Source organism: Xyrauchen texanus, chromosome 24, assembly GCF_025860055.1.
Source record: "Xyrauchen texanus isolate HMW12.3.18 chromosome 24, RBS_HiC_50CHRs, whole genome shotgun sequence".
NCBI lineage: Eukaryota > Metazoa > Chordata > Actinopteri > Cypriniformes > Catostomidae > Xyrauchen > Xyrauchen texanus.
In genome coordinates, this window is record NC_068299.1 from 26,603,441 (window position 1) to 26,629,518 (window position 26,078).

The window sequence follows — 26,078 nt, forward strand, 5'->3', positions numbered from 1 at the left end:
CCGCAGCGGCGCCGAGCGTGTGTGTGTGTGTGTGTGTGTGTGTGTTCACCTGAGCCTCATTGGTCTGTCACTGCTCGTCAATGTCAGAATATTTGAGATGACCAATCAAATCAAAGTAGGCGGGCTTTATGTTCACAGCGCGAATTTTAGTAGAGCGACTCGACAATAAAGGAGCGACTCGACGCTAATCTAAACTTCATTCACTTTCCATGTATATAGATCAAGACAGACTTGCGGAACAGTCTGACAGCCTGCATGAAAATATGCATCGTAAAAGAGTGCAATTACCGAAGGGCCCTTGAATTGTTTTTTTTCTAAACCAAGGAGTATAGCCTGTAGCGATGCTAGGTGTCAGCTCTGCCATAAGCAGTGATTGTAATAAGCTTTGCACATTTTGACGGACTATTAGATGTAATGTTATTACCTTGACAAACTAATACATCATTAAAAAGATATGACTCAAGTTTCAGTATTTGTCTTAATTTGTGTCAGAGTTATGCAATTCCAAAAAAAATGCAATTTAAGTAATGGTGTCTGAGACGAACATAATGCCTAACATTTTTATGGAACATAAAAGACAGCGGGAAGAAATTCATGCAGGTTTGGAGTAAACACCACGAGGGCAAGTAAATCACAATTTTAATTCTTGGGTGAACTAAGCTCTCTCTTTAACAAGATGTCTACTGAATTGCTTTTAATGCAGTAACTTCAGCAAAGAACAAAAGCATCACACATAATTACTCCAAGAAGCTTTATTTCTTGCAACGGTCACAAGAAGCCCCGTCATGATTTACCAATTTAAAACTCTGGATACACTTCACAGACTCATTTAACATCCTAACATATTGGTTACTCATACAAAATTTAGCTACACAAATTAACTGAGCTGAAAAAAATAATAATAATAATAATGGTGCTGATCTATAGTTACATAAACTCAACTATAAAAAAAAAAAAAAGATATTCAACGGCTACCCATAGTGTCTTATTTAAAGATACCACTTGTTAAAATCAAAAACAAAACAAAAAACAAGTCCTGGCAACTGTTACCAACAATAAATCCAGTATCATTATAATTTTGGTCTTTCATATACATTTCCATATACATATCTACCGTTTAAAAAACAATCTATGCCAAGATTCAAAAAATTCAAATGAAAACTAATTTGAATTTCAAATTTGGCGTCGGTAATGCTGTTTTTTGAGGTGTTTGATCTGTTGGCTGTTTTGGGTACACATGCAACCAAGTGTGTCTATATTTCTCAGTGCATACACACTCATATGAGTGGAATACGAAGAGAGGCAGGGTGAGTGGAGAGGGACCTGATTTGGCAGCTCTGTGGAGCTCTACAGTGTTAGCACGCTTCCCTGACCAGACACATGCAGTACTTTCATTTTGGCAGAACAGTCACGGCGACGTCAAAAATCACTGAATCATTTGGAGAGGGAAAGGAGGTGGAGTTAGTGGGAGGACAGGCATGTTTCATTGTTCTATAACCCACTACACCTCTGCAGCCTTTTTAGACCTCTTTTTAAGAGCCATTTTGCTGTTGGTTTTAGACTCTGCTCTGCGTCTATACTTTCTTGGTTTGGTGGTGGAGGTTTTCTCCACCGGGATCTCTGCTTGGAGGCAGAGATCCGAGTCTTCATGTTCCTGGCAGCAGAGCTGACCTGTGAGTGGGTGTGCTCGCAGTGCACCCTCTTGGTGAGTCTTGCAAAAGGAGTTAGGGCACAGCTGGCAGAAAGCATCAGAGTTCTTTCCGCACACATCACAGTGATGCCACGGGCAGTCCCAGCGACCTAGAGACAACACAGAACTTAAATTACATTGGCACAGTACTACAACAGGGATATTCAACCTCAAAAAAGAGGAAAATTAAAAAAGAAAGTGGATATACACAAATAGGTACAAAAATAGTTGAATTTTAAAATCAAATGGAAATTAACAATAGCTAATAGATTAACTAGCATTCCCACACAACCACCAAATAGTTTTAAACCTATATTATGTTATTTGCCTGCCATCATCTTTAATGGACATTTTGTAGCTATAGTGAACTATATTAGTAATTAATGCTTGGATGAATAGAAGATCATTCGTTTGAGTGTCTGTCCAAACTCACCTTTTTTCCCACAATGTAGCTAGCAAAAATCAAAATAGTTTTTAGCCCCATGACAGGACTTGGGTGTAATCTAATAACAAATGAATTAATAACTGTAGTTACTTTTAGTACAAAAAGTAATGTAGAACACGATGTTTGTAATCAGTTACTGCCTTTGAATGAATTACTTTTAATTACTGGGATTACACATTTCTTTTTTTATTGATTCAGACACATGAAACAGAAAAGAAAACATGCACACGGCAGCTATTTGGCATATTTAAAAAAAATAAAAAATAATATGAAGTTTGGCTTTCTTGTCGTATGTTTCCACTGGCGCGTGCGGAGCGAATGTGAGCGAGCGCTTTCAATTCCTTCCTATGGAAGCCGAGCGTCAAGCTCGCGAGGTGGATTGAAAAATTGACAGCAGCGCGGGGCAAGCGGTTGGGAGTGGCTTTGTGCGGATTACTTCCACTTCAGTGGAAACGCAGCTTCAGACTGTATGAAGTTGGTATTGCCCCCGCGTTCTGGATTCGGACCCCAGATTGATTCCATATTGACTGCAAGACATCATGATGACGGTTATGCCCTCTCCTCGTCTCTAGTGAGCAGCGCGACAAAACAACAGAGCCAGTTACATCATATCTGATCTTTCTGCGCTGTATTTTTGAATATTTTTTTCTAGCACTGAAACACACTTCACTGATGCCCTGTCCTGGGCCGCACCCGCTTCTTCTTTTCCCCACATATGCGTAAACATGAGGTGCGTGTTTCCAGAGCGCCTTTAGACCATAACGTTTTTTCTTTCTAAATGTAGTTTTATTAATCAGCATGTTCCAAGACTTTAATAATAAACATAGATTTCAGTTCTAATTTTGTGAAATTATTCAGATGTCATCATCTCTGACCAGGATGAAAGACAAAACAATTACTAGTTTGTAGTCTAGTCTTTCACTTTAATGAAAATAGAAAAATGGTCCATTCAGACTTTTACATTTTCAAAATTTTCTCTCTGAAACTCTATATTGTAATATTTTCACAGAAGATCCCTCAGACACCACTGCGTTAGCTGTGTCTGTGCCCCCAACGCAGTTTTGTAAAGACTATTTAGGATTTTGTTTTCTCTTTTTTTGGAAAATGTGCAATGTGCAAAAGTGATTCAATATCGTGATAAATATCGATATCGGATGATATAAAAAAGAATACAGTGATAATATATGTCATATCAGGATTATAATCCTGTTTTTGACACAAAGACCACATTACAATATTAGTGCAACAGTCAAACACAGAACATTCCCTAGAACCAAACAAACAGGGAATAAAATTAAAAAAACGTGCACATTAACCCCGCGCACGACATTGCCAACTGGCGTCCATCCCTCCAAACTCACAGTACATGTACGCATACGATACGAGAACCTCCGCGGCAACTTTGCCGTCAGATTGCTCAAGACTGGTGATTCTATAAAAAATTTATGAGACAGAATTACACAGCAAAATATAATCTATAAAACAAACTCCAATAGGCAGAATACACAAAGAACGTGTAGCTTCATCCATAAAACTGTCCTAAAGGTGTAATATTCTACAAAACTCCAGCCGCTAGGCGGATCCAGCACAAAAAGAGCATGCAGATTCTTCAGATAGTCAAATGAATGTTCAGTGAGCTGGTCCATTTGGCTGCAACATGAGTACTAGCAAATTACTTATTCACTCCAACGAGTTTTGCAAGAACAACTCCACAAAATAAACTCCAGCTGTTAGGCGGCACCAGAACAAAACAAACAAACAAACAAACAAATAAAACAACACATGCAGGTTCCTCAAACTGTCAAGTGGATGTTCAGTGAACCGGCCCACTCAGCTGCAACATGAGTGCATGCAAATGACTTACTCAAATGACTTTGCCAGAAATACTCCACAAAATAAACTCCAGCCGATAGGCGGAATAAGCACAAAGAGGCGTGTAGATTAAATTCACAAAACCACCCTGAAGGCGAAATTAATAAGCACAAAAAGAACACGCAGAATCTTCAAATAGTCAAACGGATGTTCAATGAGCCAGCCCACCTGGATGTGAGCACCACAGCACGATCCACCATTGACTTAACGAAGGACATAGCTTGCTGTGGGCATGTGAAAGTGTTACGGCCATCCTTAGCGTCAATTTGGCTGCGAATATCAGTGCAAAAGCAACCTTTTGATATAAAAGTTTCTTGGATTCCTTGAATCGATCACGTTTCTCTCTTGTCGAGTTTGCAAAGTCTGAGAACAAGAAAATGCTTTCTCAAATGATTTCAAGCAGTCTCGGAAAGAGCCCATCCAGGAATTCCACCATATTCTGTCCCTCTGCTCACTCCGGGACTCCAAAGATATGGACGTTATTCCACCGGCTACGGTTTTCCATGTCCTCCAACTTCTCCCAGACACAAACCAAATCCACCTTGGTTGCTAGAGGATTAGCATATAATTCCCTATCTTGTGATTTCTCTGATTTCTTCTGTTTTTATGTATATCTCATACTAAATTGTTTCAAAAATTCAAACAAAATCTAACAAAGGCAATCTGAGTAAACACAAAATACAGTTTTTAAATGATAATATTATAATTGAAGCAAAAAGGTTATCCAAAACCAACTGGGCCTGTGTGAAAGTATTACAATCCTTAGTTACTAAACCCCAAAACTATGAAACTGCATTCATAATGGGGTTCAGCTGGACTAGAAACACCCAGACCTAATTACTGCCAGCCCTGTTCAATCAAATCAACACCTAAATAGACATTTTTCAGCAGCATGAAGTTTGCTAATTGTTCTCACCCAGTAGCACACTATGCCAAGGTCGAAATAAATTCCAGAAATGAGGAGGAAAACTTGGAACTTGTAATAACTGAGGGAAACATGAATTCTGCTCTCTAACAGAAAGTCCTAAAGGAGAACTTCCGGTCATCTGTCCATGAGTTGAAGCTAAAGCACAACTCGATTATGCAGCAAGACAATAATCAAAAGCATAAGATTACATCCATTTCTGAAGGGCTCAAAAGAAGCTAAATTAAAGTTTTGGAATGTGACGTAGTCAAAGTCCTGACTTTGACTGCGCTGGGGCAGGAACTTAAACTGGCAGTTCATGCTCGAAAACCCTCCAATGTGGCTGAACTAAAGCAGAGTGGGCCAAAATTCCACCACTACGTTGTGAAAGACTGATCTCCAGTTATCAGAAGTGTTTGTTTGCAGTTGTTGCTGCTAAAGGTGGCACAACAAAGCAATTAAGTTTAAGGGGGCAGTTCGCATTTCATATGGGTGATACAGGTGTTGGATAAATGTTTTTGCTTCAATAAAAAAAATAAATACAGAATATTTGAAAACTGTATTTTGTTTAATCAGGTTGCCTTTGTTATATCTCTTTTAAAGATCTTAAACAATTTAGTATGAAAAATACACAAAAACAGAAGAAATCAGGAAGGGGCAAATACTTTTCCACAGCACTATACATCTGTTTGCATTTCTGAGACAGTGGAAGCGTGGGAAATAGAAAAGGAGGAAATAGACATTATTTTGAATTAGTTGAGTGGAAAAAAGCTGTTCTGTTAACACTCTACAACAGAATGTAATTTTTTACTGACAAGAAAACACATTCCTTATCATATTAGAATTATATCTTGGTTTTACCAGCAATATATCTGTGATCACAGTTTTTGAAGATATGGCCAGATGTGCAGTCCACCATTGCCGACAGCAGTACATTTACATTTATGCATTTGGCAGACGCTTTTATCCAAAGCGACTTACAGTGCACTTATTACAGGGACAATCCCCCCGGAGCAACCTGGATTAAGTGTCTTGTTCAAGGACACAATGGTGGTGGCTGTGGGGATCGAACCAGCAACCTTCTGATTACCAGTTATGTGCTTTAGTCCACTACGCCACCACCACCACTCCATACAGCAGTAGGATGCCCAGGGGCTACTTCACAGTACAGAGACTAGCGACATCAAGTGATAGTCACTGCATGCATGGACAGGGCTTCAAGAACTTTGTGTTCAGCTACAACCCTTTTACAGCACACAACTTACGTCAGAGCATCCTAATATTGTATGCACTTGAACCACTAATGTAGGGATAAAATAAATGTTTAATTTGATAAGATTAATTTGATTATTGCTTCGATTAATCAATCAATAATTGTATTTCCTGTATTTTATTAAAATGTGATTTACAAAAATTAAGAAATGATAACGGCGCAATTGATTTGGTTTAATGTACAGTACTGAATTCATGATTCTATACTTACAAAACTTTGAAAAAAGCCTGAATCATGAAAAGTTATGTTTGAATTTATCATTTTTATTACTTTCAGGACATATGCAAAACAGTTTCTGTCCTTTACTTGTAGAACTTCAAAAGTACGGTTCATTAAAATGTAAAATTACTCATCAGGGATGGAGTGGCACCAAAAAATTTATAAATAAATAAATCAGCCCAGCAGAGGTCAAATGGGGGTGACACCAGAATAAAAATATTAATAATTCATCCCAGATGAAAAATACATAATGTACATTATGTTAGATACATATGCTTCTGATACACTGTCACTGATAACATACAAGGATTTTAAATTAATATTGTAAGTTCTAAAATAGCACGGATTACATGCTTCTAATATTATTTTCCAAATTTTTTTTTTTAATGGTAGTGTATGGTTACATTAGGCTTTTTCAGGAGGTCAAACAAATATCGGGACCCTTTGCATTATAATACATTATAGTCTGCATTATATAAAGTTTAATATAGTTCAATCATCTGTAAATGTATTGCAGATTAATTTGCACTGGAAAGTGATTACATTGAAACTGAAATCGATGTATGATGTTGCAAGGTTACTCAACAGCAAAGCAGTTTATTCAAAATGATTGCGCTCTCTTTTTCCATTGCGATCAGTTTTATACTAACGTGGATGCACGCGCTCACTTGCTCAGTAAAGTTTTACGGAGACTTGCATGTGGTAAAGACAAACAGGTTTTGCAAAACATGAGGAAATACGTGCCTGATTTTGAATTCATAATATTTATACAAACTTTTTACCGCTATGTTCAATGTTTTATAATGTAAATTATGCGCTGGAGAGAAACAACTCTTAACAGCACAAGCACTATGTCAACACACCTGATGCAGCAACTGCTCCACATTAAATTATATACTTATTATGATCTCTGAACTGTTTATAAAGTGCTCTCGTGCGCTGGACATCTTGGGTTGTGTTTTTTCCACTTCAATTTGTCTCCATTTTTCAAACGACTTTCATCATGCAAAATATTTCACTCCTGTAACGTGGGGCTGGGCGATATGGACCAAAATTCATATCTCTGTATTTTTAAGCTGAATGGCGATACACTATATATATTTTGTAAGACATCAGATACTTCATATGCCACTGCCTGAACCTTGAACCCCACCGATCCTCACCAAAATGACCTGCAGGTTGAACTGCGATGCACTTCACCGATCTCTGCCTGCATCAACTTTGTCTACTGACTGACTACATTCTTGAAATGTAATACATAAACTATAATTTAGTTGCCAATAAAAGCCTTCATTAGCCAACTAACAGGAAAATGCATCGATTTAAACTTCTTCAGTTCAAAAAGACATTAGTAATTAATCTACAAATTCATAAAAAAATATATATATAATTTACAAATGTAAAACCATGACTTGCACTGCACACATATAATAAAATTGGCATTATATTCATGATGTTTAGCCAGAGGGGAACTGGTGCCCACAGCGAGTCTGGTTTCTCCCAATGTTATTTTTCTTATGGAGTTTTGTGTTTCTTGCCACAGACGCCAGCAGCTTACTCACAGGGTAAAATTTTAATTATTTAATTTCTATTCACATTTTACAATCATATTTAATAAAACTACACAATGATGACTAAGACATTATAGATATTACAGTTTAATTTTTTGTTTTTGTTAATGTATGATTTCTTGAAAAGCTGCTTTGAAACTATGGGTGTTGTGAAAAGTGCTATACAAATAAAAATGACTTGATATATCTCGGTATTTTGTACGAAGTCAGCTAAAAGTTTAGTTGTATGTCAAAGCCACATGCAAGTAAATTAAACTCGCAATGCGCTTTGCTTCAGGGCTGAAGGCTTTTCAGGCTGTGAAGGCTTTGCGGCCGGGGTTGCAGCAGCATAAAAAGTTTAATACATACTGCAGGGAGGATATTTTATGTTACATAAACGCACTGTAGTCAAATAAAGGAAAGCATCCATCACCATCTTTACAGCAGGGGTGCCCACACTTCTATGGAATAAGATCTGCTTTTCCATCATGTTATTGCAGCAAGATCTACCATACACAATATATACATTTATCACAATACCAAAATTTCAGTAGTCTTTAGTGAAATGTGCTGATTTTTGATACCAGCTTAAATACCACAACAAATAATAGCTTAACAATAATTGACTTCATTATAAAATAATTAAGTTATTATTCAAGAGTAGTAAACAGTCAGTAATATAAAAGCAAATGCAATGATTTGAAAATAAAAATAAAAAACACTATATAAAAAAAATAAGAAAACAATTAACAGTATCAGGTATTCTATTAAACATTCAGAATGAATTTGAAAAACTACTACTGGTCTTCCCTGTATGAATAATACATGAATACTTTTATACTAGAGAGTTATACTAGTAAAGTTATCCAGTCAGTGAGTGGTTTTGTCATTTCTTGTTTGATTAATATTAAGGACACACTTGACAGTGGCATATCTATTAGTTTACATTAAAACTTACAGTCTTAGAATTAGAATTAAAGTCGAACATTTTGATTCAAATCATCTAACTTCAGACAACATTCACATTAGACATCACTCTCTGCGTTTACATGAACCCCTCACCAAGACGGGCATTTTGGAGGAACTTTGAAATATATTTGACCATTTAGGTGCGAGCGTTCTCGGAGCACGCACGCTGTTTTGCTGCTCATCTGACCTTTTAAATCCAAACCATCTCCAAATAAATTAACCATTGTTTTTCCTTTTATTCTAATGTGAAAAAATTATAATAATTATATTATATTATATAAGCGATTCAAAACATTTGAAGGGTAGTGTATATCGATATACTTTAAGTCGATATACCGCCCAGCCCTACTGTAACGTGATGCCACTGATCGAGCTTCTCTGTACTCGCTGCGCATATATATATTATATACACAAACACACACATACACACACACACACACACACACACACACACACACACACACACACACACAATTAATCGATAATTAAATTAATTGTCGATGATTTCATTATCGATTTTACATATTCGTTTTTGCAGCCTACTCCAATGCTATGTCCTACACCTAGTTTAAATACAAAACGTATCCAATAAAGCAGGATTGCAGGGACTCCCTATTCCGGAGTGATCTCTTAACTAAGAAACACATTTATAAATACGGCAAAGGCTGTGTGGAAGTGCCAAATAGGACATAGCAATGGCCCTTACCAAATGGTCTCTTGGTGCGGTCCAGGCAGGAAAGGTGATAGGCTTTGGTGCAGCCTTTCTTATCACACAGAACCAACTCTCCTCCATCACCACAGCGGAAACACTCATCCTCAGACTTCTTGCCTTCATTACGGGCCCTTCTCCGCTTGGACTTTTTCTTCTGATGCTTGGCTTTAGGCTCAGAAGAATGACCATTCTGAAATGAGGGGTGAAAAGAGAGGGTATAAGAGTTCTCTCCATGTTTAATTAAAGTCATTTGTATCTTTTTACTCCTCAACAGAAAGCCCTGGATTCCACAGACACCCGTGACAGAGCCGCTCACCTTGGGTCGGTCACCAAGGAAACCACTGCAGTTGGGCGCTCCACAGCGGCACACAGTTTTTTCATTCCCCAGACAGTCCAGGTTATAGTTAAAAGTCAGCTCAGTGCCTGAAAACAAAACATATTCCTAAATTAACTTGCCAGAGAATTAACAAAACATAGAATCTCAAAATCCTTCTCAGAATGTGAGCTCACCAGCAGGAATGTCACACACAGCAAACAGGCCCACACGTGTGTCTCCGTTAACAGTCCATTTCTGAGTCTCACAGTTGGGCTGGCAGCTGTGATTCATGAAGCGAGAGAAGTTCCCTTTGGGACCTGCATCTATAATGCGATCCTACATAAAGAATTATTCATGATCAATGTAGAAGCGTCACAAACCATTATGCTGTTATGAGTGTGTTATCTATCAGACTCTGTAGTATTATGAACTGTAATGCCACACAAGGCTGTTTAGTGGCACTCCCAATACAACACTGTTGGTCTGGCTCTGTTACACAGGGTCCAAGCACCACACAGCATGAACCCTGTACAGGAAGAGCGAGTGGGGCTTTCACACGTTTACTTAATTATAATTACTAAAAACTATCCCCAACCCACATCCTATCACTACCCCTAAAAATAAAATTATCTGCATTTTTTGAGCTTTAAAAACAGTACTTGCTTTATTTACAAATTGATTTTCCAGTTAAGGACATCACTGAATGTCCCAAAAGGAGGTTTTGTTAGATTAAGCTGACTCTTGGAGACAATTTTGTTAATTAAATGCGTAATTAAAATACGTACACACACTGTGCCTGTTCCATTTTTATTAAGATTATTACAATACAATAAACATTTCACACACACACACACACACACACACACACACACACACACACACACACACACACACACACACACACACACACACACACACACACACACACACACACACACACACACCTTGTCAATTGTGAGCATATAGAAGTGCATGATGTCGTTCTCCTGAGCGTATTTGATTCTGGCTCTGCACTCCTCCTCATCAATCAATTCACCTACGTATTCATTCACAAACTCCCCCTGAGTGACATGAAAAACCACCAATTAGTTAATGAGGACACAAACAGCAACCAATCATTAAATCACATAAAGTAACAGTCCTTGATTACAGCTTTTTAAAACCCAGCGCACTTACTTTCTTAATGTCTCGCATAGACAGCAGGCCCCAGCCTTTGCCTGCAGTACGGATTATCTTGGTTTCAGGGTACAGGCGTTTGGTGAAGTCCTGGTTCTGGCAGCGCTCTCCAGCTGGACACACCTGAGGATGGCACTCGTACAATAGCATGCGATTCAGACACTCCGACTCAAAGCTGCAAGGACGCTCGTCGGATGGCTTACAGTTACACTTGGGGATCTCAGAGATGTCCGCAGTATAGACCTGCACTCCCCCGCAAGGCTTATTTACCTGAAAACATTCACAAATAGATTCTTCAGCATGTATGCTCATTAGCTTGTAGAGTATATAGCTGAATTCAGAAATGTACATACACTGAGGTTGATGTCATTAAAACTCATTTTTTAACCATTCCACAGATTTAATATTAGCAAACTAGTTTAGGCAAGTCATTTAGTACATCTGCTTTGTGCATGACATGAGACATTTTTTGAAGAACTGTTTCACTTTTTATGGAATATATCACAATACCATTGGGTCAGAAGTTTACATACACTAAGTTAACTGTGCCTTTAAGCAGCTTGGAAATTTCCACAAAATTATGTCAAGCCTTTAGACTATTAGCTTCTGATAGGAGGTGTACAGAACTGTAGAAGTGTACCTATGGATGTAATTTAAGGCCTAACTTCAAATTCAGTGCCTCTTTGCTTGAAATCATGGGAAAATCAAAAGAAATCAGCAAAGAAAAAATTAAAAAAATATTTGTGGACTTATGTGGATTTTGGAGCTTCCAAAATCCACATAAGTACAACATAAAAGTACTCCAATATGATAGCTTCTGAACACATTAATTTAACCACTGCAATCATATGGATTACTTTTATGATGCCTGTATGTGGATTGTGGAGCTTCAAAATCTTTGCATCCATTTACTTGCATTGTATGGAGCTACAGAGCTGAAATATTCTTCTAAAAATCTTAATTTGTGTTCTGAAGAAAACAGAAAGTCATGCACATCTGGGATGCCAGGAGGATGAGTAAATTAAGAGAACATTTTAATTTTTGGGTGAACCAACCCTTTGGATAAAACACATCAAAATGATTAGAAATAAATGTGTTCGGTCACGGAGGCGGGGTCTTGTGTTCTAGTCAAGTGACCAATGAGCTTCTTTTACTAAAGAACTGACAAGACGTCAAGCTGATCTGAACGCACTCAGCTGCATATCATCACAAAAGCTAATCCATAGTGATTCTTTCCCCTTCACTAAAATGACTTCAGAAAGCGGAGTCACAACGGGGTTTTTACTGAACGCAATTTCTTTACTCACTGAAAGCTGCTATCGGGCATATGCGCTCTACTGCAAGCCTTGATAAGGATAAATACACAATCACACACTTTCACAATATAAAGTTACTGCATTATACGCACACCTGGGTCGTTTGGGGCATGATTTGGAACCTGGTGCGTTTTCTCCCTTGGTTCTGTTCATATAGGCATAAAGTATATGAACATGGAAATCGCACTCGAATCCGCACAAAAACAATTGGTCCGAGACCACCTGGACAGAGAAGAAATCTGTAGGTCAGCTCGTCATTGTAATACATAATCAAAACATGGATATAGCTTTTTGGCAGCTCTATTATATAGGCCGTACTTCACAATTGTTTCTTATTTTGGATAGCGGCAGAACTGACAGGATAAAATTTGGCTTCACTCTTTCTCTGTATGTGTGTGTGTGCAGCTGTGGGAGAGAGAGAGCTCTGATCGTGAGAGCTGGTACATTTTAATGCCGGATATGATGGATAAAAATAACCGTCATTTTAGGACATTTTACAGTTTTGATCCATTTTAAAATAAAACCTTGTGAAAGCTAACCAAACGAAGAAGAAAATGCAATATTGTAACTATTTTAGCCCCAGTTTCTGAAAAAAAAATCAAGCAAACTACAGGTCTGAAAATGCCCTAAATCCCTATTACAATTGTTCATGTTCACACAGTGCCTCCTGTTATTTCAGCGAACTCCACGTGATAGGGAATCAGAGAGAGTTGTGGTGAGTATGTATGTTTGACACCACTCCACCACTTTTTAATCGGCAAGTGTGTCCTACCTCCGACTGAAGAGCAAGATCTCAGAAAAACGGACAGTATGTGTGATACCCTCGGACAAAATAGAGTTGTTCGTAGTCTGCTAGTGGGGCGCCTGTTTTAGTGAGGGCCTCTAGTGAGTTAATCACAACATTACTTTTAATTGTTTTACCTAAGGATGCACCGATATGGAAATACTTATACCAATTAATGTACATTTTCAATTCAACTTTACCTAAAATGTGTAACGCTTTTGCACTTACCTTTTTTTTATCATGATATTAGTGTTTCAACATCACAAATTCATACTATGCATATGTTGAGAAATTCCATGGAAATGTCAACCACATCATGGAAAAAAAAAAAAAAAGAAAGCCAAACACACCACTAAAAGGCGCTGCTTGCCTACACAATGCTGACTGTAATTTGACCGAAGCACTTAAATAAATGATAAATCACTATTTAATCGTATCAGCGTTTTCATGCCTATAACCGAATTGTAAATTGTTTTAATTAGGTTTATAGTTGGCCGATACATATAAGCCGCCGATACATCAGTGCATCCCCAGTTTAACCTTTAAATTATTTTTGCAGTAGTGCTTTAAATGGGAAGAGAATTGCTCAGAAAGCCTACAGACAGCATCCTGCGCTTTATCATGCAAAGAGTCTGACACTAACAAGACAGTCAATGGTACACTAAAACCCTTTCCGAGAAGTTGCCACTCTAAATTAATCCTCTTTTAAGCTCCGCTGCCACAGGCATCAAAGCAGCACTTCTGTTAAAGATTCACCACTTTATTTCAACTGTCAGACTTCCCATTGCCTGCTGTGAGAAATGTTCCCTAATAATGCATAATCTGTAGGTCTCTGTTTTGAGGAGAATTTGTGCAATAAGAATTTAAAGTAATTTAGCATATTTATTTGATGAATCTGTCAGTTATAATCTATTGAGGACACAATCCTTATTTAACAGCGACTAGTCAATTTAAAAAATGTGGTGTATCCCCTATTAAGTTCATAGTTGAACACAGTGAATGGCAGTACCTTGATGTATTTGTATGGAGGAGGTTTCTTGTTGTTCTCATGAGCCTCCTTGGCTTCCCGCTCCGTCTTTATCTCATTAAAACGAGCTTCAGCCTCCAACAAGGCTGCATAGATTGGGACAGAGTAACCATTCAATATAAGCACTGAATAATATGGATATGCATGATATAGACCATAAAATGAAGCTTCTTTTACCATTCTTAAAGACCTTCCCGATGCCCGTCTGCTGGTGTTTGCTTCCCCGGTCTCCCTCCATGTAAGGGAACACTCTGCCCTGGTGCGTCCAGAAGTAGTCTTTAGAGCCAAAAAAGAACACTGGAAACTCTCCAATCTCATGCCGCAGGTGCTGGATGTTTGTTGGAATGTTCTTAGGATGACGGATCTCTGCAGGCCACCATCTAGAATTTCAAAATGAAATTCAATCATAAGAACAAGAGAACAATCTTTAAAATGAGATTAAATTAAATAAAACCCATGCCTTATGTGAAGGCCTCAACAATTAGGATTTGTTAGCTCTGATTTTTAGTTCTGCAAAACATTTTACTATCCCTATCATTAAAAAAAATAAAAAGGTTTATATCAGCAAAGCCATCACAACTCACGTATAAGATCCACAACTCTAAGATCTATGGAACGTAAAAATGTAAGCATTGGACCGACATAGCAAGTTAACTGAATTCCCAAATTCTTACACTGGCCCCTTGTTTTTGTTGAGCCCCGAAGAAGCTGAATATATAGATTAAAGGGATAGTTTACCAAAATATGAAAATTCTCTCATCATTTACTCACCATCATGCCATGCCAGACTTTCTGCTGAATGCAAATGAAGATTTTTAGAATAATATTTCAGCTCTTTTGGTCCATACAATGCAAGTGAATGGGTGCCAAAATTTTGAAGCTCCAAAAATCACATACGTCAGCATAACAGTAATCCATAAGACTCCAGTGGTTAAATCAATGTCTTCAGTAGTAATATAATAGGTGTAGGTGAGAAACAGATCAATATTTAAGTCTTGTTTACTATATATTTTCCACCCTGCTCAGTCAATCTCCAATTTAACATTCTTCTTTTGTTTTTGGTATTTCACGTTCTTCATGCATTTCACCCCCTACTGGTCAGGGAGAAGAATTCCTAGCAAAAACAAAAGAAAATCCTTAAATATTGATCCGTTTCTCGCCCACATCTATCAGATCACTTCTGAAGTCATGGATTAAAACACTGTAGACGTGTGGATTACTTTTATGCTGCCTTTATGTACTTTTTGGAGCATCAATTTTGGTACCCATTCACTTGCATTGTATGGACCTACAGAGCTGAAATATTATAAAAATCTTAATTTACGTTCAGCAGTAGAAAGAAAGTCATACTCATCTGGGATGGCATGAGGGAGAGTAAATTATGAGAAAATAATCATTTGTGGGTGAACTATAATTCTAAATAAAGTTCAAGTTTGTGCTGCTGCTGAAAACTGACCTGTAGTTTCCCAGTTTGACCCAGATGATGTCTCTGTATCTGGGTTTCTTTCCTGAGCGGCAATCATTACAGAACCAACTGCCATCAGGCATAGCGATATTAAGACAATCAGGATGAAACGCAGCTGGACACGATTCACAACACAGCAGACTGCCACCTTAAACACAAACATATGCATTTTTATATTAGTGTCCTTGAGGCATTTATTGTTCTTACGATTGAAGAAAACATAACTATGGACACTTTAATCCCCAAATTGCAATGTTTAAACGAGACCACTACAGATGCTGCACACTGACTAACGATCTAATGCAGAGAACTTAAATCTTGAATGATTACAGTGGAATTCACACCCTTTGAGCAGATAAAGCACCAGCTGACGTTGACGTGGGAGTGGTGGCTGTAGCCTTTCTTAGCCCTGAAGTGGTTTGTGCATACAATGGCATTGGAAGACAGCATCTCGCTACCCGCAGCAACACACAGATCTACGACATGATAGGCCACAGGGCAGCGCAAACAGCGCATCATCTTTCCTGCAAGAGGACAATGGAAGTTTGCTTTACAAAAGTGCAACACAAAACCAGCAGCAACTAAATATAAATTCTACTTTGCATTGCCAGGATGGCAAAGCAACAATAAGCCTGTTTGTTTTGAAACGAATAACACTTATGAGCCAGTCCTTGTAATGATAAAAAAAAAAACCCTTAAGGAATACAAATTGAACCATCATATTAATGCTTGTAATAAATACACTTTCACAAAAGAGTTTTGATTTATATAAATACTATTAAATGGTATTTTGTCATAGTTTGTTGACAGTTAAGTACCTTTGGTGGCTTTGGCGTTACCACGGCCACTGTTATGGCAGCTGAGGCAGGTATGCAAAGGGCAGCGGAACCCACGGTTGTCAAACACAGTCAGATCACTTAACTGCACACAGGCCTCATGATAGAAGCGGCCACAGTGAAGAACACAACAGCGCCGCACCTCTCCGTCAGACTTCTTACAGGTGAAACACACTTGTACACCTGAAAATAAGAGTTTAAATAGCTCATCTGGACTAATACATATACATATATATACATACACACACACACACACACACACACACACACACACACACACACACACACACAAGTTTTGAATAATGTACAGATTTTGCTCTTATGGAAAAAAATTGGTACTTTTATTCACCAAAGTGGCATTCAACTGATCACAATAGATATTCAGGACATTAATAACATGAAAAATTACTATTACAATTTGAAAAGAAAAAGTTATTTTCAGAACTTCTTAAGCTACTTCAAAGAGTTCTCATCAAAAAATAGCCACAGTGCAGCAATGACAGCTTTGCAGATCTTTGGCATTCTAGCGGTCAGTTTGTCCAGATACTCAGGTGACATTTCACCCCACACTTCCTGCAGCACTTGCCATAGATGTGGCTGTCTTGTTGGGCACTTCTCACGCAACTTAGTCAAGCTGATCCAACAAAAGCTCAAGTTGCAGTGAGATCCATAACACTCTTTTCCAATTATCTGTTGTCCAGTATCCAATTCTTTTTGATTTTGTTTCAAAAGTGTCTTTTTCGTTGCAATTCTTCCCATAATGTCTGCACCCCGAGTCTTCTCTTTACTGTTGTACATGAAACTGGTGTTGAGCGGGTAAAATGAAGCTGTGAGCTGAGGACATGTGAGGTGTCTATTTCTCAAACTAGAGACTCTGATGTACTTATCCTCTTGTTTAGTTGTACATCCACATCTCTTTCTGTCCTTGTTAGAGTCAGTTGTCCTTTGTCTTTGAAGACTGTAGGGTACACCCTTGTATGAAATCTTAATTATTTATTTTTTTTCCAATTTCAAGCATTGTATAGCCTTCATTCCTCAAAACAATGATTGACTGACGAGTTTCTAGAGAAAGTGGTTTCTTTTTTTAACATTTTTTTATACCTAATATTGACCTTAAGACATGCCAGTCTATTGCATACTCAGAAACAAACAAAAGATTAAGTTTCGTTTAAAAAACCAAATAGCTTAAATATAAATAAACTCAGCAAAAAAAGAAACATACCTTTTTCAGGACACTGTATTTTAAAGATAATTTTGTAAAAATCCAAATAACTTTATAGATCTTTATTTTAAAGGGTTTAAACAATGTTTTCCATGCTTGTTCAATGAACCATAAACAATTAATGAACATTCACCTGTGGAACGGTTCAAGTTCAAGTTAATTTTATTTATATAGCACATTTTATAACAGCCACTGACTGACCAAAGTGCTTTACAGAACTACAAAATTAAAAGACACCAACACCATGTGTAGTAGCACATCATAAATCAGTACAACAAGGTTAAGAACACCTTAAAACGGGAGACGTCCAAGCAGTCTCAGAGACTATCAGTAGTAGAAAATAAAAACAGAGAAAACAGTAACAGGTTTAATACTAGTATCATACTCGAAGGAGAGAAATATAAAATAAACAGAAAAAAATATATAAGTATAAATATATCTATAAAAACACCCATACATTATATATATATATATATATATATATATATATATATATATATATATATATATATATATATATATATACACACATACACACACATACATACACACACATATATGTACACATATACACATACATATACACGTATATGCACCTTATTTGTAGGCCAAAGAGAACAAGTGCGTTTTAAAAGTGACTTAAAAGAAATCACAGAAGGGGCTATCCGAACGTCCAAGGGCAAATTGTTCCGCAACCGAGGCCCAACCACAGAAAAGGCTCGATCCCCTCTACGTTTAAGTCTGCATTGAGGGACTTGTAACAGATTTTTTTCACCTGATCTCAGACTTCTTGATGGCGTGTAAGGTTGAAGCAGTTCAGTTAGGTAGCTAGGCGCTTGGTTGCATAGAGCTTTGTACACAAATAACAGGATTTTAAACTCAGTTCTGAAATGAATGGGCAACCAGTGAAGAGACCTCAGAATTGGGGTGATGTGGTCACTTTTCCGACCATTTGTGAGGAATCTTGCAGCGGCATTTTGCACCAGTTGAAGACGAGCTGTTTGCGTTTTCGAGATACCGCAGTAAAGTGAATTGCAGTTATCTACACGTGTGGTGATAAAAGCATGAACAGCCATCTCAAGAGTTTTGTGATTAAGAAAAGGTTTGACTTTTGACAACAGCCGCAGGTGATAAAAACTAGAGCTTATTACAGAAGAGATTTGCTTTTCAAAATTTAAAGACTCATCCAGACAAACGCCCAAGTTCCGCACACTTGCAGAACTAAATGCCGCTAGTCTGCCTAGGTCAAAGGTAACAGCCTGGGGATTACCAGTGGACCGAAAACGGTTGTTCAGACATTTAAAAAAATACTAAAAGAAAGATATCCAGGGTGCTTGCTCATCCTCGTGAACGTGCCTTAGGCATGCTGCATGGAGGTGTGAGGACTGCAGATGTGGCCAGGGCAGTAAATTGCAATTTCCATACTGTGAGATGCCCAAGACAGCGCTACTGGGAGACGATCAGCTCATCATCCTCACAGCGGCATACTACGTGTAACAACACCTGCACAGGATCAGTACATCTGAATATTACACCTGCGGAACAGGTACAGGATGGCAACAACAACTGCCTGAGTTACACCATGAACGCAAAATCCCTCCATCAGAGCACAGACTGTCTGCAATAGGCTGAGAGGGGCTGGACTGAGGGCTTGTAGGCCTGTTGTAAGGCAGGTCATTACCAGACATCACCGGCAACAACATCGCCTATAGGCACAAACCCACCTTCATTGGACCAGACAGGACTGGCAAAAATTGCTTTTCACTGAAGAGTCGTGGTTTTGTCTCACCAGGGGTGATGGTCGGACTCATCGAAAGGAATGAGCAATACACCGAGGCCTGTACTCTGGTGCGGGATCGATTTGGAGATGGATGGTCTGTCATGGTCTGGGGCGGTGTGTCACAGCATCATCGGACTGAGCTTGTTGTCATTACAGGCAATCTCAATGCGGAGCGTTACAGGGAAGACCTCCCTCATGTGTTACCCTTCCTGCAGGCTCATCCTGATATGACCCTCCAGCATGATAATGCCACCAGCCATACTGCTCGTTCTGTGCGTGATTTCCTGCAAGACAGGAAATTCAGTGTTCTGCCATGGCCAGCGAAGAGCCCGGATCTCAATCCCATTGAGCACGTCTGGGACCTGTTGGATCGGAGGGTGAGGGCTAGGGCCATTCCTCCCAGAAATGTCTGGGAACTTACAAGTGCCTTGGTGGAAGAGTGGTGTAACATCTCACAGCAAGAACTGGCAAATCTGCTGCAGTCCATGAGGAGGAGATGCACTGCTGTACTTAATGCAGCTGGTCATCACACCAGATGACTGACTTTGACCCCCCCCCAAATTATTCCATTTCTGTTTGTCACATGTCTGTGAAAGTTGTTCAGGTTTTGTCTTAGTTGTTGAATCTTTTAATGTTCATACAAATATTTTACACACGAGTTGAAATATATATAAAATAAGCTGAAAATAAAAGTAGTTGAAAGTGAGAGGAAGTTTCTTTTTTTGCTGAGTTTAAATATATAATTTTTCACCCACATAACCAGTGACTGTGTGTCTCACCTGAGCTGCAGGAGGTGCAAAGCACCTTTCCTGCAGACTGCTGCAGGCCTATACACTGCCGATGATATGAACCACAGCACTGTCCTGCACACAAGACTAGATCTTCACCGGTCTGTTCACACACCTGTGGAACAGCAATACATCACACACATGCCTATGAAGCAAGCAACATTGCAGAAAATCTCCTTACAGACACAATTCACTCACCAGACACACACTCTCTTTCTTGGCTCCTGTCTTCTTTGAAGTCGGCAATTCGTCTGTGCTGTCACTGGGAGAATCGGGTCTCTGCTCAAACACCAACCCAAACAAATAAGTATTCATAATAAAATCTAACAAACTTTGTGTCTTTAAACGACAGCAACCATTCATTATAGTTCAGAAGTTCTAAATCACACATGTATGCACTAAAGAAACCATGCACATACTCTTGTTACATGTGCTCACTGGCTGATGCCACTATTTTTAAAGAGACAGTATCAATTTAGCCAAATTCTACATATCAATGTAAATACTTGTAATTAGTACAAATTATGCAAGCAAACAAACATTTAACAAAAATATTTATGCAACATAATATGCAATTTCAAGACATTTATTGATAAAAATATTATTTGTTAATTTTTTTTTTTTTTTTTTTTTTTAATTGTACCTAGAGGGTTAGAAGGTCCCTTTATAATTAAGAGCATTAGCTGAGAGACCATTTCTTTCATATTTAAACAAAAATGTACCTTGTAACAGAAATAAACCCAAATGAGTCAATATCCAATTCGAATCAAATTGTGAAATTTGTATCACTACCTAGCACTAGTGGGAACCCTGTATATTGACTGGATTGCCAAGTCCATAACACAAGCCACACACACCTCTGCCTCAGGACAATCTGATGGGCGACACTTTTTTGATGAGACGGGAAGTGATTGTCTGGCTGATTCCGGTTTCCTTTTCCTGACACATTTGACCTTGGCAGGAGCCTCCTCCCCTGGCAAGCATTTAAAAACAGACTTTCTTTAAAAACAGAAACATTATGGACACAAGGACAAAAAAAAAAAAAAAAAAAGACAAAAAAAAGAGCAACATAGATGAACAATATTTAGACTGAGCGTTGTCCTTTTGTGTTGCTTGCAGATTTACTTGTGGCTTTTCTAGATCTTTTTCTTGTCTTGTTCCAGTCAGATGTCTGCTTCCTCCTCCTCTGTGTAATGACAGTTGCCTCATCTAATGCCTTCTTCTGACAAAAGGGGAAACAAAACAATATTTAAAAAATGCACCCTTCCTGAAGCTCTGTCAACCTTGGCTACCAGTGCTCTCTCTGATAAGCTTGGCAAACTTCCCATAAGAATGAATGAGAGATTGCCCATTGCCCAGATTGGAAAGAAGAGTGACATTTTAAAGCATTTTACATTAAATGAATGTGAATTTTTTTTTTAAAGAAATAAAATGACACAGTGATTTGATTGCAAACTGTGGAGACTGTAAATCAGAATTATTGTTATAGTCACCTAAAAAGAGAAAAGCGTGATTTGATGGCGATTACACACCTGATAGTGTAAGTGAACAGAACTGCTTATAACGTCTCAAAACATATTCACGACGATGCTGTGAACTCTTTACTATCATCTTTACTAAGACCTAAATCAATACATAAATGAATTAATCTTAAATTATTATCTTAAATTTATCTGGGATTAAATGTAGGTGTCATCACTGATGTTATCCATTTTCATTTGGGAATGATGACAGCTTAATCCACAGCATGCTCTTTTGAAAATGTTAAGATAAAAAAAAAAAAAAAAAAAACACTGCATGCATCCTCTCTAGGTACCTCGTAATAGCACCTCGTTCACACTGCCAGTGGCATTGCGCAACAAAGTGTCACGGGGTGACAGTGGCTTTACAAGTGACCCCGCAACAAAGTTTTTAACTTCATTTTATAATTTCTATAAAATGTAGCTGAAAAACTACTCGCATTACTTCCGTAGACGCTCTTGTCGAAAAACTTGTCAGTGAAATGACAGACAGTAACAGTTGCCAAGACAGGATTGGTCAGAAATGCTTTTAAGGCATAGTGAAGAGTCAGTTAACACAAAACAATTCAGACTCCTTCAATTTAGTGACTACAGGGCATTCTCTCTAACTTCATACCTTTTGACTTCTCTGTTTTTTTAACCCTTTTTCCAGCCTGCTTTTCTTTCTGGGCTGGGTTGCCACACCATCCTCCTTTGACTCCTCTCGTAAACGTTTAGAGCCTTTTATCCTTCCTGTAGAAAGCATTAAGAATACATTTTCACCATCTAAAGCCTCTCAGAACTGAGAATTTGTATTTTCCAGCTTGTTAACCTTTTCAATAAACAACTTCAAGGATGAAACTAATAAAACCACCCCCACACCTTTAGAAACTGCATCAGCCTTGTCCTTCACTAGTTTCGGGATTGGTGCGGATACCTTTGTATCTGGAAAAAAGAAAAGAAAAACAGGAATTACAACAAGAACAAAAATATATGATCATACATATACAGCACTTCCAGTATAGTCTGATCCCCAAATAATTATTCTAATGAGCTAGTTCTTTTGAGAATGGTACAGTATACAAGTAATCTTTATACTGATGTGCAAGTTATTAATGTCCAACTTTAAATTAAATAAGAACTGTTGAAGTCTCACAAGCCTGAAGTAGAACATTAGGCAACATAACGGTCTCCATTAAATTAAGCAGTGCAATTTCTGACTGGTTGTTCATATGACAATAAATAGTTGAAGATACACAGGTTCTGTTGTAATAAGTGGAATTTTATAAAGGAATAAATTAACTAAATATGCCATCATATTTCTTGTTGGTTTAGATTTATTTAAAATATAGTTAGGATCTATTATTGGATTGTATTTATGTCTAAAAAGTATGCAAACAACAATTTTATTAAATGCATTTCTGATGTGTTATATCTGCCCTGTAGAAGCCTGAAATGATCTCATAATTTGGTAACAGATAGCAGAGGGTAGTAAATACAAAAAGAATTGCATTTCTTATTTCCAAAAAATTATTAAAAAAAATGGTACTAAAAAAAAAATAAAAAATTACTGGAATCGTTCCTGGAACTGTTAAGTAACCAGAATCATTAGAAGGAATCTGAACCGGACTAGTTAAATTTCTTAAGAATCCCAGCCCTATTTACAAATGTTTGATTCGGCAAAGTATTTAAGATTGTACTTTAAGTTGTTTCTCACCTGACTGCCCACGATTAGTGGAGTCTGCCTTCAAAGTGTCAGATATACTGATGCCTGCTTTAGCTCTCCTTTTCTTCACAGAGTTTGGTGCTGCAGGAAATTTCTGCCTGAGCTGCCTCGGTTTCTTCTGAGGTGCTTTTGGTTGAAAGTCTAAGCCAATACAGAGTATGTCCTTCACCCACACCACATGGATAGAAATAAAGTGATTAGCTTCACAACAAATACCACAGAAACACTGTTCATAATCCAATATGACAAAACAAAAACATACTTTTGTCCAGGTTGTCCGTTTCCCAGCCTCTGTCTTTGTTTTCCTCTGAGGTTTAAGTGTCTCTGATGCAGTGCATGGATCCTACAAAACAAAAAGAGATTAAACATAAAATCTCTAATCCAACATAACCTAACAAAATAAAATTCTGATCCTATGTAGGATGTCAACAATCTTAATAACCCTACTTGCTACCTGAACAGTAGACTCAGTTAAAGGGATCTTTTTGGCAGAGATAACATATGTCTTCTTCCTCTTCGGAGTTGCGGTGCCCTGTCTACGGCGATCCCTCTTTACTGAAGTTCTTGGTGCTTTTCTGGGGAAGGTTGCTTTCCCTGCTGAAGTGCTGCTGTCTGTGGGAGGGGCGTGGAGGTCTGAGATGGTGGCAGTTTTTGAGGAGTTGGGGCTGGACTGGGAGGAGTCGTCGGGAAGAGTGAGGCTGACAAGCTCCTGAGACACTTTGTGGTCTTGGTCTTGTTGTGGCTCCTGATTGTGCTGTTCCTGAAGCTCTTGTAGCATTCGAAAATTGAACTGAGCTTTCCCTTCTTCATACACATAGCTGAATTTGTCCAGTCGATCCTCTAAGAGTAGACTCAATGCTTCTGTAGCCTGAAACACACCTCTTTCCCACTGTTCCCGGATCTTACGAGGAATTGCCCGCTGGAGAGAGGAAATCAAGGAAGTATGAGACCCAGGATTTCCATCAAACGATAAAAAAAGACTTACACCTTTGTGGAATATATACTAAAAAATAACTGTACCTTCCTTCCACTGGGGAGTTTGTTGCCACGGCTAAGAAACTCGTACTGGTCTTTACCAGAGAAGGTGACTATGCTCTTCTCAAAGACATATCCCCTCTCTGGAGCATCTCCAAAGTATTGTACGTGGTACAACAATCCTTTACGGCCATTCACTGATAAAAAGCAAACAAATAAATATTGAGAATTCCCTCTTTTACAGAAGCTACATTTCTCTTGCTGTCCTATTGACAGTGCAGTTGGAAGCCAGTCCAATTCTCTGCTTGTTATCTAAGGATCACACTTGTGTAAATATAATTTTCACAGGCTCTTTAGTAGACTGGTAGTGTTGGCCTCTTTCAGACCAAATAGAAGTGCTGCTTTTACATTGTAAATAGTGTTGAGGAGTCATGATACATTCTCTCATGTTTAAAATCCCACTGACAGACAATAGTGCAGAAGTGCAGGGCTTTTTTGGTTAATATTTAACATGGTCCTCCTTGGTCACTCTCATGGTCTAAGCTACCACCATTGCCATGTTGATGACTTTGTAGGTTCAATACATATTAACTAATTTGTCAATAATCAAGGGATTAAATTATCATGCTTTTATATCTTGCAGCATTAAGAAAATGCCAAGACCATCCCATTCTTACCTCAGAGTATTATTTTCCCACATTTGATGGCCAATGTTATTCCTTATTATCTGTATGGCAGTTATGAGTTTGCAAGTTATAAAAAATTAAAAAAAAAAGAGAGCGAGAACGCCAATTTAATTTGTAGATATGTTGCAAACATGGTGGGCTCAGGCTTTGTTACTTATCTTAATTTATTCTTCATTTTAGCAGGCGGTCTTTTAATGTTGTTGTTTAATACATTTTAAATTGCAGGTGCATTCTTTCAGCTTACAATCTTTCTCGCAATATACAATTTATAATTACAGCATACAAGCAAACAAATACAAACAACCATAAGCTACCCCAGACCTTACCTTTCAACCTAAAGTGCACATCGAACTCAGGGTCAGTAGTGATCATGCATGGCCACCATGGGTATCCAGACACTTTGGTCCAGATAATGTCGCCCACTGAGTACTGCACATAGGGTTGTGTCTCTGCATCACTTACTTCCACTTCATCCACAACCTGTGCAACATCACTCACCTCGCACTCAGCCATGGGGTGCTGCATGACAGAAATTAAAGTAAAATGTGTTTGGGTTACAACGCTACACTAAAGAGCGGCTAATAAATTTTTTTTCACAAGAATAGTAGGGCTAGGAATTGCCACAGACCTCCCGATTTGACATTGCAATTCTGTAAGTATTGCGATTTGATGTTTTGATATAAAGGAATAGTTCACCCAAAATGTTTTATTCTATCATCATGTCCTCACCCTCATGCCATCTCACTCACATAACAGTACATTTCTTCTGCAGAACACATATGAAAACTTTCCAAAACTTTTAAGCTCCAAAAAAGACATGAAGGCAGCATTAAAGTACTCCATCCATA

At 38.2% G+C, this 26,078-nt stretch overlaps 1 protein-coding gene across 4 annotated transcripts in view; it reads right to left on the reverse strand.

The window, feature by feature from the left end:
• Window positions 1-748: 748 nt before the first annotated feature.
• LOC127617709 (histone-lysine N-methyltransferase NSD2-like) overlaps window positions 749-26,078 on the reverse strand; it is a 28,450-nt gene continuing 3,120 nt past the window's right edge. For all 4 annotated transcript variants that reach the window (XM_052089769.1, XM_052089767.1, XM_052089770.1 and 1 more), the window contains exons 3-24: window positions 25,557-25,749; window positions 24,590-24,741; window positions 24,024-24,488; window positions 23,832-23,912; window positions 23,561-23,732; window positions 22,726-22,788; window positions 22,481-22,596; window positions 21,470-21,566; window positions 21,202-21,317; window positions 20,543-20,623; window positions 20,336-20,459; window positions 16,537-16,737; window positions 16,063-16,242; window positions 15,710-15,866; window positions 14,431-14,633; window positions 14,236-14,339; window positions 11,127-11,396; window positions 10,895-11,011; window positions 10,145-10,286; window positions 9,951-10,057; window positions 9,629-9,824; window positions 749-1,800 (exon numbers count right to left, since the gene is read on the reverse strand). In XM_052089769.1, coding sequence (XP_051945729.1) covers window positions 1,502-1,800; window positions 9,629-9,824; window positions 9,951-10,057; window positions 10,145-10,286; window positions 10,895-11,011; window positions 11,127-11,396; window positions 14,236-14,339; window positions 14,431-14,633; window positions 15,710-15,866; window positions 16,063-16,242; window positions 16,537-16,737; window positions 20,336-20,459; window positions 20,543-20,623; window positions 21,202-21,317; window positions 21,470-21,566; window positions 22,481-22,596; window positions 22,726-22,788; window positions 23,561-23,732; window positions 23,832-23,912; window positions 24,024-24,488; window positions 24,590-24,741; window positions 25,557-25,749 — 3,636 coding nt within the window. In that variant the 3' untranslated portion in view covers window positions 749-1,501. The remainder of the gene's footprint in view (window positions 1,801-9,628; window positions 9,825-9,950; window positions 10,058-10,144; window positions 10,287-10,894; window positions 11,012-11,126; window positions 11,397-14,235; window positions 14,340-14,430; window positions 14,634-15,709; window positions 15,867-16,062; window positions 16,243-16,536; window positions 16,738-20,335; window positions 20,460-20,542; window positions 20,624-21,201; window positions 21,318-21,469; window positions 21,567-22,480; window positions 22,597-22,725; window positions 22,789-23,560; window positions 23,733-23,831; window positions 23,913-24,023; window positions 24,489-24,589; window positions 24,742-25,556; window positions 25,750-26,078) is intronic.